Here is a 12,357-nt window from a genome sequence, read left to right on the forward strand (position 1 = left end):
GTGACAGACTGGATTAAGAAAATGTGGCACATATACACCATGGAATACTATGCAGCCATAAAAAAGGATGAGTTTGTGTCCTTTTTAGGGACATGGATGCAACTGGAAACCATCATTCTCAGCAAACTGTCGCAAGAACAGAAAACCAAACACTGCATGTTCTCACTCATAGGTGGGAATTGAAAAATGAGATCCCTTGGACACAGGAAGAGGAACATCACACACCAGGGCCTATTATGGGGAGGCGGGGGAGGGGGGAAGGACAGCATTAGGAGATATACCTAACGTAAATGACGAGTTAATGGGTGCAGCACACCAACATGGCACATGTATACATATGTAGCAAACCTGCACGTTGTGCACATGTACCCTAGAACTTAAAGTATAATAATAATAATAATAATAAACTATGTAATTTGGGAGTATTATTTTATAGACTGTGGATAACCAAATATAGAATTTGTGATTTTTAATGCTTTATCTGTATAAAATCATTTTATATTCTATTTATAGTATGCATTTTTTAGCTCATTAAAAGTACATAAAACTGCAAAAAAAATTAAAATACAGAAAACGTGAACTTTAAAAGAGAAAGTTAACAAGTTGGACTTCATCAAAATTACTCATGCTATTCAAAAGACATCATTAAGAATGAAAATACAAGTCACAGAGGAGAAGAAAGTACATGTATTTATGTTTTAGGGATGCCTATCAAGAACATATAAAGAATTCAGTAATGAAGACAACTCAATTTTTATAATGTACAAAAGATTTGAACAGACACTTTATGAAAGAAGATATTAAATGGCTAATAAAGATATTAAAAAATTGTCAATGTCATTGGTTACTGAGGAACTAAATCACAGTAAGATACCTCTTGGACCTACTAGACTCACTAAAATTAAAACTACTGATGGTATCAAGTATTAGTGAGGATGTACAGTAACTGGAACTCCTATACACATCTGATAGGAATGTAAAATGGTAAAACGTCAAATGATTTTACCATTTTACATTTACTGTTTTACTTAAAAAGTTGAACATACACCTAACTTACAACCCACTAGGATCATATCCTAGATACTTACTCAAGAGAAATAAAAACCAGTGTCCATACAAAGACTAGCAAATGAATGTTCAAAAATGTTCATAATAGAAAAAAACATAAACTAAATATTCATTAATAGGTACATAAACAAAATAAGATGTATATATATTATACAGTGCTACTCAACAATAAAAAGGAATGAACTGTTACATTTTTGTAATAACATAAATGAATTTCAAAATCATTAGGTTGAAAGAAACCAAAGAAAAGAGAGTGCATGCTGTATGGCTATTTACATAAAATTTTAGAAAATGCAAACTAACTTACAGTGACAGAAAGTAGACCAGTGGTTACCCATGGTTCAGAGTGGAGGAAAGAATGAATTACAAAGAGACACGAGAAATCTTTTGGGAGTAATAAAAATGTTCTGTACCGCTGTGGTTTGAATGCCCCCTCCAAAACTCATATTGGAATTTAATTGGCATTGTGGTGATATTAAGAGGTGAAACTTTTAAGAGGTGACTTTTCTCAGGCATGCACTCTCTCACCATGTGATACCTTCTGTCATGTTATGATGCAGCAAGAAGGCCCTTATCAGATACAGCCCCTTGATCTTGGACTTCCAGTCACAAGAACTGTGAGCCAAATAAATCTTTCTTTACAAATTATCTAGTGTGTGGTATTCCATGATAGCAGCAGAAAATGGACTGACATGTAACTTACTTGTGACAGTAATTGATGTTGCATATAAGTGCCAATACACATAAAATCTGCACCTTAAATGAATGTAATATATTCTATGTAAATAATAGCTCAGTAAATTTTATTTAAAATTAAAAAAGAAAAGGAAATTACAGACCAGTATCTCTCATGAATATAGTTGAAAAATCCTCAACAAAATATTAGCAAATTAAATCCAACAATGTATAAAAAGAATTATAAACCAGGACCAAGGGGATTTACCGAGGTATGCAAAGCTGGTTCAACATTTGAAAATCAATTAATGTAATCTGCCACATCAAAAGCTAAAAGAGAAAAATCATATGATCATGTCAGTAGATACAAGAAAAGAATTTGATGAAATCCAACACCCATTCGTGATAAAAATTATCAGTAAACTAGGAATGGAGGGTGAACTTCATCAACTTGATAAAGAATAGGTACAAAAACTTAATAGCTAACATCATGTTTAATGGTGAAAAAGCTAGAAGCTTTCCCAGTAAGATTAGGAGGAAGGCAAAGTGTCTCCTCTCACCACTGCTTTTCACCATCATGCTGGAAGTTCTAGCTAATGCAGTAAGACAAGAAACGGAGATGAGAGGTATAGAGATTTGGGATGGAGCAATAAGACTTCTTTGTTCCCAGATTATATGACCATGTATTGTAGAAAATCTGAAAGAATCAACAAAAAAACTCCTGGAACTAATAAGCAATTATAGCAAGGTTGCTAGAAAAATGGTTAATGTACAAAAGTCAGTTACTTTCTGATATACTAGCAATGAACAAGCAGAATTTGAAAGTAAAAGCAGAATTTGAACTAAGCAGAATGTTGAAGAAGAACAAAGTTGAATGACTGACCTATTCCACTTTAAAACCTACTATAATGCTACAGTAATCAAGATATTGTGGTATTGGCAAAAGAATAGACAAATAGATCAGTGGAACAGAATAGAGAGCCCAGAAATGAACCCACATTAATATAACCTGATCTATAATAAAGAAGCAAAAACAATCTTTTGAACAAATGGTGCTGGAACAACTGGACATTCATACACCAAAAAAATTAATCTGGACACAGACCTTATACCCTTTACAAATATTAATTCAAAATGGATCATAGACCTCAATGTAAAATGCAAACCTATAAACATCCTAGAAGGTAACATAGGAAAAAACCTAAATGACCTTGGATATGGTGGTGACATTTTAGATACAACACCAGAGGCATGATCCATGAAAGAAATAATTGATAAGCTGGATTTTATTAAAATTAAAAATTTCTGCTCCATGAAAGACAGTGTCAAGAAAAGGGTAAGATGTGCCACACACTGGAAGACAATATTTGTGAAAACCACATCTAATAAAGGACTGTTGTCCAAAATATACAAAGAACTGTTAGAATTAAAAAATAATAAAGCAAACAACCCAATTAAAAATGGACTGAAAACTCTGATACCTCACCAACAAAGATATGCAGATATTATTCAGTGCTAAAAGGAAATGTGCTATCAATCCTTGAAAAGGCGTGAAGGAGCCTTAAATGCGTATTACTAAGTGAAAGAAGCCAGTCTGAAAAGGCATGTTTTCAGCTCTCTGTCATTCTACAAAAGGCAAAGCTATGAAGTCAATAAAAAAGATCATTGTGTTTAGTGGAGGTCTCATTTTGTCTCCCAGACTGGAGTGCAGTGGCGTGAACACAGCTCACTGCAGCCTTGACTGCCTGGGCTCAAGTGATCCTCCTGCCTCAGCCCCCCGAGTAGCTGGGATTACAGGCACGTACCAACTCTCCTGGCTAATTTTTGAATTTTTTTTTTTTTTTGTAGACATAGGGTCTCGCCTTGTTGCCCAGGCTGGTCTCAAACTCCTGGGTTCAAGTAATCTTCCTGCCTCAGCCTCCCACAGTACTGAGATTATAGGCATGAGCCACCATGCCTGGCCAGATTTTTAGGACAGTGAAAATACGCTGTATGATACTAAAATGGCAGATTCATGTCATTATACATTTGTCCAAACCCATACAATGTACAACACCAAGAGTGAACAGTAAGGAATGCTATGGACTTGGGGTGATAATGACATTCAATGTAGGTTCATCAGTTGTAACTAATATGGCACTCTTTTCGGAGGTGTTGATAATGGGGGAGGCTATGCATGTTTAGAATATGGGAAATCTCTGTAACTTTCGTTTAATTTTGTTGTGAACCTAAAACTACTCTTTAAAAAAGTATTTTTCTAAAAAAAAAAAAAAAGTCAGGATATATCCCTTTCCCCTATACATAGTCACAATGGTAAAGGTCCATTATGCAAAAGACAAGGAAAAAGTACTTTAAGCAGTGTTCAAGGACTTTCCTCAAGAATATCTGGAGAACTTGTTAAAGCTCAGGTTGCTGACCCTGTAACCCAGAGTTTCTAATTCAGTAGGTCTGAGGTGGGGCCTGAGAATTTGCATTCCTAATAAGGGCCAAAGACATGCTGTTCCTGGTGGTTTGGGGACTTTAGTATGGGAATCATTGTATTAGAACCACTCCCAGATGCTCAGACTAGCATTTTGAATTCACACATTTTGGCATATTCACCCAATTTGATAAATTTTGAGGCAGGTGTGTTTTTCACTTGTTTACCTGATAGTGCTAGGAGTTAACCTTATGAATATGTTGTGGGTGAATTTTAATCAAGGACTTCATGACCAATACTTTACACCTAATGTTGGAATCAATATTCGTGCTATAAATCTTCACAAATGCTTTATTGCTATAATGAAACTCTGACTTGTAACTAAGCTGTCTCCCTGACTAATGGTCATCAGTAATAGCTTATGTAGAAACTCTCAGTTTGTCTCTCAGAGATGGTAATTTTTTTCATTTAGTTTCTTTCCTAGCACAATTATCCTTCAAAAGTTAATACAGTATGACAAGGGTAATTTATCACAGCTTTACAAAGGTTCATGTTACAAACATGAAATTTGATCATTTCAAATATTGAAAATTAACAATGTTATCTTTACTGCGAAGGAAAGGTAGAGGCTCATTTTTGGATGACCAATCCCCTCTGTAAAAGTGTTGGTTTCCCTAGGCCCTGCATTGGTCCGGACAGGGAAGCCTCATAGCTGTGCCTGTGTCAGTGAAATAGAACATGTTGCCTTTCTGTGTCAATGCTACTATTATAGAAACAATTATGAGATTATAACCTAAATCCACAATGATCGAGTGCTTTTTATTGCTGAGTCCTAAATTATCATGAAGGATATACACAATTTTAAAAGTATCCAGAGGAGACAGAAAAAAAATTGGTTAAAATTTTGTCACTGGTTCTAAAAGGAAATTGAGATATTCCACTTGATTTTCTTTTGTATTATTGCTGAAGATCAGATGCAAAGATATAAACTCAGGTTATACTAAAGAGAAGTAATTTGGATATTTGAAAGAAATTATTTATATGAAGATTGTTGTAAAAGAGAGAACAAAAGTATGTTTTGCCTGAGTAAATCCTTATTTTCAAATTTCTTAACAAGAAAAGACTTTCCTCTTATAGCACCATGAGTTTATCCATTGCACTAGAAAATGGGACAGAGTGGATAAAGAAAGTATCCTTAGATTTGGTCATTTTTTAAAAGACTCTCTTTTCTCTAAACTCCTAGCAAGTAGAAAACAGTATGTGTTTGTTTTCTTGATCTTTTTGCTTCCCTTAAATACCCTACAGGGGAGGTCCATGTAAAAAGCAAAATTACCCAAAGACTGTCAACAGAAGGTAATGAGTAACTGCTCTTGATAATTAGTTCTTTGTGTAATTATATATTATTAAACTTTCCTTAAGAAAATTAAAAATACTTCTGAGTATTGTTGGTACCTCACCAACAAAGATATGCAGATATTATTCAGTGCTGAAAGAAAATGCGCTATCAATCCATGAAAAGGCATGAAGGAATCTTAAATGCATATTACTAAGTGAAAGAAGCCAATCTTTGTGTAATTATATATTATTACACTTTCCTTAAGAAAGTAAAATTACATGCTGAATGAAATAACTGTCAAGTATGAGAGAATATTAAAATAGCGTATGTTAAACCATGTGTAAATATAAAATAATGAACTTATAAAGAAGATGCTAGGCCATCAGGTATAATCCAGAGTTGCCTGGGAACTACTGTAGACAGACATGGCCTGCTGTATCTCCATCTGCAGTGTCAATAATTATTGACTGAATGATCAATGAATAACTGATTTAAACACTGATGAAGTACTGGTTTTCTTCAAAGCATGTATGGAAAAATTATACTCTCATATTGCAAGTGTAATGGAGCTGTAGTTCCCTAATGACTGAATTCTAGTCTTGAATGTGTGAAAGAGAACAGCAAAATAAGCTTCCGTTTTTCTGTTTAGAAAGCTAAAAGTTGAGAAAGAGAACATAAATAGACTAGAAAGTCATTAAGGATATGGTAAAACAAATTTTTTCACAAAACTCTACCGTCTAAAAGAGCCACATCATAATGTTTGAAAGAAATAATTTATGACCAATAAAAGCAAGTATCAACTTAGTGTAAAAAACATAAAGAATTATTTAATTCAGGAAGGTTTATTGATTATTGCCTTATAATTTATAGATTATTAGTTTATAGTGAGCTAATAAGAAAATAAGGATTCTGTAGAATGCAGTCATAAATTTTGAGATTATCATTGTAAGAATTTGCTGCTATTTTCCAAGACAGGATATTGGGATATATGGAACGTGAATTTAGCCAGTCGTGGCAATTTATATATTCTTCTACTTCAGTTCTGTTTTCATTATTTAAATTGTTTTATTTGAGACAGATGATTATCTTGGAACATAACACTTTTCTTAATCTATTCAGGTTCCCTTTGTTTAGGTGCCTTAATACCTCATATAAGTTTTACTACCAAGTGTTTTGATTCAAACATTAAGTTTTAAGTAGTAATCTTAACATAAGCTTAGAAAAAAATAGAATACTCTTTTCAAATTGCTTATCTCTTTATCTTTTCTAGAAAAGTTTTTTGAAATGAAGAAAGGACAATGTAAAGACGCTCTAGAAATTTACAAACGATTTCTAACTAGAATGACACGAGTGTCTGAATTTCTCAAGGTTGCAGAGGTAAGTAATATTAAGTTTTGTTGAGAATATAATTTTTTAAATATTTGCTCATATATCTGGAGTATATAGTAGAAGGTGTAAGAGAGTCACAGTATGTTAGGGTTGGAAGTGCCTCGGAGTCACAGTATATTAAGGTTGGAAGTGACTTTGGAAGTCATCTCATCCAATTTCTCACTCAGAGCTGTACTCTGTACTCCTGCATCCTAATCAGACGATCATTCTGCATTCAAATAAAAGTTTCATGGATAATAAGCTCATTTGCTGCTTTGCAAGGTGGTCCATTCCTTCATTCTACCTAATAGCTATCTTTAATTGTTAGAAAAGCCTTTATTTTCATTGAACCTTAGGTTTGCCTTTAGAAAAGCCTGTTTATTATTCTTAGCATGTAAATGATAAATCGTGAATTCTGACCTTCCTTACTTTGGCAGTGATTTATACACAATGAAAAATAAAACAGAAAGTATAATTTGTTTTATAAAATGTATAAATTGTTTCTTAAGGATGTATCTTTATACTTGATTAGAATACCTGTGTGACTATACAGTTGCTGTTCCTGAAATTATCTGTGAATTGGTATTTTCTCTTATAAAATTCAATTAATGATTCATGCTGATATTGGAAATTATAACATTGTTATTATAGTCCTTTGGAAGAATGACAAGTGTATTTTTATCTTACATGTCAATTAACTGATTACTGAACTGATTGGAATGTTGTATGAAAGAGGTTCTACAGCTCAGCAGCAAACCATACAATGCTGTGGATGTGGGACATTCATGCCATGTTTTTGCTGTTTTTGTCATTTTAAGAATATACTGCAAGAACAAGCATTTTATACACACAATTTAAGAAGTACTCTAGTCCATGCATTGTGTTTAAAATCTTTTATTCATAGAAGTAATAATTATCACATGCAAATTCTGGAACCAAAATAATATCACAAAATGCTGATTCTTGAACTTTCACCCATACAACAGGTAATTAGAATAAAAATCTTTTTTAAATATAAGGGAAACAAAAGGTAAAGATTAGCTTATGTAAATTGTATATGCATTAAAGCACATGCATGTTTCTTTCCTCATGGGTTTATCAACATTGGTAGTCTTTAAGAAATGATAGAATTGCTTGAAATTTTTTTCTTTTGCTGCTATACAGGTTTTATTTTTTGTATTTGGTATGATTTTGCCATGGTTTAACTGTAATTATCAGCTTAATCTAGTAAAATTTGCCTAATTTCTTTCTGTGAAAAGATAAATTATGCCTAAGTACCAAGAACAGATTATTTTATTGTTTCATTAAATCTTGGTGTACATTCTTCCCAGTTTCCCATTTGTTATTGTGTATAAGTAAGGAGCTGGCATGTGGCAGTCTGGGGTATGCATTTCTCTAATCAGTATTACAAGGCTGGGCTCAAGATTCCCGTGAGAAAAGTTCTTCTTACTTGTCAATTCCTTCTGTCTTAACACGTAAAATTTTACTTTTTGTCTGTTGATACCTCATGTTAGCACAAGCCCAACTGAGGCCATTGAGAGATATACAGAGATCAGATGTAATTTTAAGAGCCTGTCTTTAAATAACTGGATAATAAATTTAAAAATTATTTTTATTTGGACATTATGATTAAGACTTTTTCATAGAATGAATACTAATTTACAAAATTATTTTTAATAGAGTAAACATTAAATCACAATGGGACAACCATAACCATTTGTGTTTTCTTTCACATTTAAATCACGTTGTTCATAATTTGAACACACAATGTTTGAATACCAATGTTGAGTGGTTTGGTTATGATTGCTTAATATAGAAATTTTTCAACAAATGTACAAATCTCTCTTTACTGTATAGTACTCATGTGGTCTATGTATGGATTCATACTCAATAACTATCCCATAGTTAGTAACACTTACCTGAAGAGTCTCAAGAAAATTTCTAGAATATGATTTTCAAAATACAACTTTATATATTGGTTATTTGGGAAATAGTAACAGTAGGTTCTTCATTGTATGGAAGAAAAGGTAAAGTAGTTGAACAAGTTCTATGGAAATATTCAAATTTTTTAAATTGCTTGAACTACAGAAAACTTACTATGTCTTATATTCTTATTCTGAAGTCTCCTATGGCAGACAAGTAAAACTTTGTAAAATAATTTTTACAGGTAAGACATATTTCTGCTAAATACTCTTCTCTTTTATAGAACCAAGTTATTCTTAGTTTTCTATTCTAAGGTAGATATAAGAATCGTAGGAGTTACATCTCCCAGAATATTTGCAGACAGAAAGTGATGAGATTTCTGTAACACTTTAATCCTCTAATGATAATGTGGTTCAGAAGTTCAGAGCAATAAAAATAGCAGTGTTGAGGAAGAATTCTTAAATTATCTCTTTGAACACAATTATCCATTTAATGGAAATACGTCACCTTTTCCTGAAGTGATTTCAGTATTAGGGATCGATAATGTTTCATTTTAAAAAATGCCTCTTTCGGTGCCTTCTTAGCACAATAGGCAGCAAGTCAGTGTCATAAAATGCCTCTTTTGTTCATATTAATATTTTAAATGGATCATCTAAAGTGGTGTTAAAATGTACAGATAAACAATGCAGTTGCTTTAATTTACAATTTCCCTAATTTGTAATAATATAAGTGAGTTTAGGGAGGTATCAGTGGCTAAACTGTTCCTAAAGTCAGAGTTCAGTCATTAGAAGGTGAATTCCAGAGAGGGAAGGAAGACAGCCAACTAGACAAAGCTGGCAAATGCCTCTCCCACCAGTAGGAACCAAAATATTGAGTGAGTCATCACACTGATGATCAACAGATCTTTTGAGAGAAAATACTGAAAATCAATAGAGGGGCAACACAGATACCATAGTTGAAGAGGGAGGAAACTGGGAAGCCTGCTGGGAGCCACCACATGCCAGCTGCAGTAAAACACATCCATAGGTGCCCCATCCCCCAAGGCTCTCCATCTTGCTCTGCAGTTCCTGCTCTCTACTGGCCAGGAGCTGCCATTGCTGCAGGACCAGGATGACTGCCCCCTCACCTACTGGCCCCTCCCAAGATTGCCTCCCTGGCCACCCCCAGAGGAGGATATCCACAGTGCAGCCCCTGCTTCCCTATCTGAGTGTTTCACGGTGGCCTGGAAGCAGTCTGGCACCCCCCCGCGCAGCCACGGCTTGACCCCGAGGGGCCAGAAGACAAATCTGCAGGCCTGGTTTCAACTCCCTGGGACTCAAGCACATGGCCCACGAGTATCTTGCTGAGATCTATGGCCTGAGCTCAAGTGGAGGAAGAGCCCCCAGCATCAGAACAAAAAGAAGATTGTGACTTAGATTCTTATGCTGGTGCAGGTTCTTGTGCAAATGTAGGAGCTGGGTGTCCCTCCCTTCACAAGACCCATCTGGGAAGGGTGTGGCCTGATAGCCACAGCTTCTTTCCCAGGGAGCCCTGCAGCCCACATCATCTGAACAGCTCGGTGATCTGGGAGCAGAAGACTTGGGACAAGTCTAGTCAGTCAAGATGCTCCTGGGGCAGACACTGGAGGAAGACCTGTTGGGTCAGAGGAACACAAGCTGAGTGGGTCCCACAGCTGTCTGCCAGGCTGGAAACCCTGGGCCACAGGCACTTTTCCACTTGCATATGCATGATATCATTGCCCTGCCCAGGGGTCCTTCACCCCAACCCACTGCAACACCAGACCACTAGTAGTCATATCCCACAACCTGCTCTGACTCTAACAAGCGCAGTGAGCCCCCCCAAGAGTTAGAGATCTCTTGGTGACCTCTCAGCTGGGACCACCCATAAAGGGAGAGGGTTGCACAGCCCGCTAAAGCCCCCTTTTGGGCAAAGAAAACATGGGTACAGCACCAGTAGTTGAAGGGGACAGCACCAAGGCCCAAGGCCTGGAAACAAACTTGGACAGGGAGTTATCTCTTGGCCTCTGCCTCCCCTCCCCAGAGCACTGCCACATACACACTGAAAAATAAGAGGTGTCTGGCTGAGTAAGAGTATATCTGCTGACCCTGATGTCACTATGAAGCGCCATCTACAAGACTGCAACCTAAATTGCACCACCAAACAAAAATACATTGTTTCACCATGCAATACCTCTGAAACGCACCACAGGAACCCATCCATAACCTCAGAACCTAGAACAGAGCCTTGACCCTCTGAAAGCACTCAGAAACAAAACCAATCAACTATATACAACATTCACCAGTCAACCCTTAAGGGAAAAAAGAATGTAAAAACAAAAAGCCCTATCCAAACGAAAGCAAATTGACAAAGAAAAAGAAAAGCCAGCTCCCTCAGGTGAGAAGGAATCAGCTCAAGAACTTAGGCAATGCAAAAAATCAGAGTGTTTTGTTTTCTCTAAAGGATGGCATTAGCTCCCTAGCAGTGGGTCCTAACCACAATGAAATGTCTGAAATTATGGACACTGAATTCAGAATCTGGATGGCAAGGAAGCTCAATAAGATCTAAGGGAAAGTTGAAATCCAATCCAAGGAGGCCAGAAAAATGATCCAAGATATGAAAGATGATGTAGCTATATTTAAAAAGAACTAAACGGAACTTCTACAGTTGAGAAGTTCACTACAGGAATTTCAAAATGTAGTTGGAAGCCTTAATGACAGACTAGATCACACAGAGGAGAGAATTTCAGAGCTTGAAGACCAGTCCTTTGAATTAACCCAGTCAGACACAAAGCAAAGAATTTTAAAAAATTAACAAAACTTCCAAGAAATATGGTATTAAGTAAAGCAACCAAACCTACAATTCATTGGCATTCCTGAGAGAAAAGAAGAGAGAATGAGCAACTTGGAAAACATATTTGAGGATATAATCCACAAAAATTTCCCCAGTCTTGCTGAAGAGATTGACACGTGAATACAAGAAATTCAGAGAACCCCTATAAGATACTATACAAGATGACCATCCCAACGCACATAGTCATCAGACTCTCTAAGATCAACACAAGAAAAAATCCTAATGGCAGCTAGAGAAAAGGATCAAATCACGTATAAAATGAACCTCATCAGGCTAATGGCAGACTTCTTAAAAGAAACTTAGAAGCCGGAGATTGGTAGCCTATTCTTAGCATTCTTAAAGAAAAGAAATTCCAACTAAGAATTTCATACCCCATCAAACTAAGCTTCATAAGTGAAAGTGAAATAAAATCTTTCCCAGACAAGCATTTGCTAAGGGAATGTGTTACCAATCAACCGGCCTTACAAGACGTGCTTAAGGGAGTTCTAAACTTGGAAACCAAAGAAACCTGCTACCACAGAAACACATATAAATACGTAGTCCATAGTTCCTACAAAGCAGCTTCACAATTGAGACTATAAAGCAACCAACTGACAATACCATGACAGGAATGAAACCTCACATGTGAATACTAACCTTGAATGTAAATGGTACAAATACCCACCTGAAAAGACACAGAGTGGCAAGTTGGATTAAAAAAAAAGACCCAACCTTCTGC

General features: G+C 35.7%; 1 protein-coding gene across 11 annotated transcripts in view; it reads left to right on the forward strand.

Annotated features, from left to right (window-relative positions):
* The window catches only part of SNAP91 (synaptosome associated protein 91), a 165,881-nt gene that overhangs the window by 61,561 nt on the left and 91,963 nt on the right, over positions 1-12,357 (forward strand). For all 11 annotated transcript variants that reach the window (XM_017863004.1, XM_017863001.1, XM_017863002.1 and 8 more), the window contains exon 8: positions 6,769-6,875. In XM_017863004.1, the coding sequence (XP_017718493.1) occupies positions 6,769-6,875 (107 nt within the window). The remainder of the gene's footprint in view (positions 1-6,768; positions 6,876-12,357) is intronic.

Source organism: Rhinopithecus bieti, unplaced genomic scaffold (genome assembly GCF_001698545.2).
Source record: "Rhinopithecus bieti isolate Rb0 unplaced genomic scaffold, ASM169854v2 scaffold_66918, whole genome shotgun sequence".
Lineage (NCBI taxonomy): Eukaryota > Metazoa > Chordata > Mammalia > Primates > Cercopithecidae > Rhinopithecus > Rhinopithecus bieti.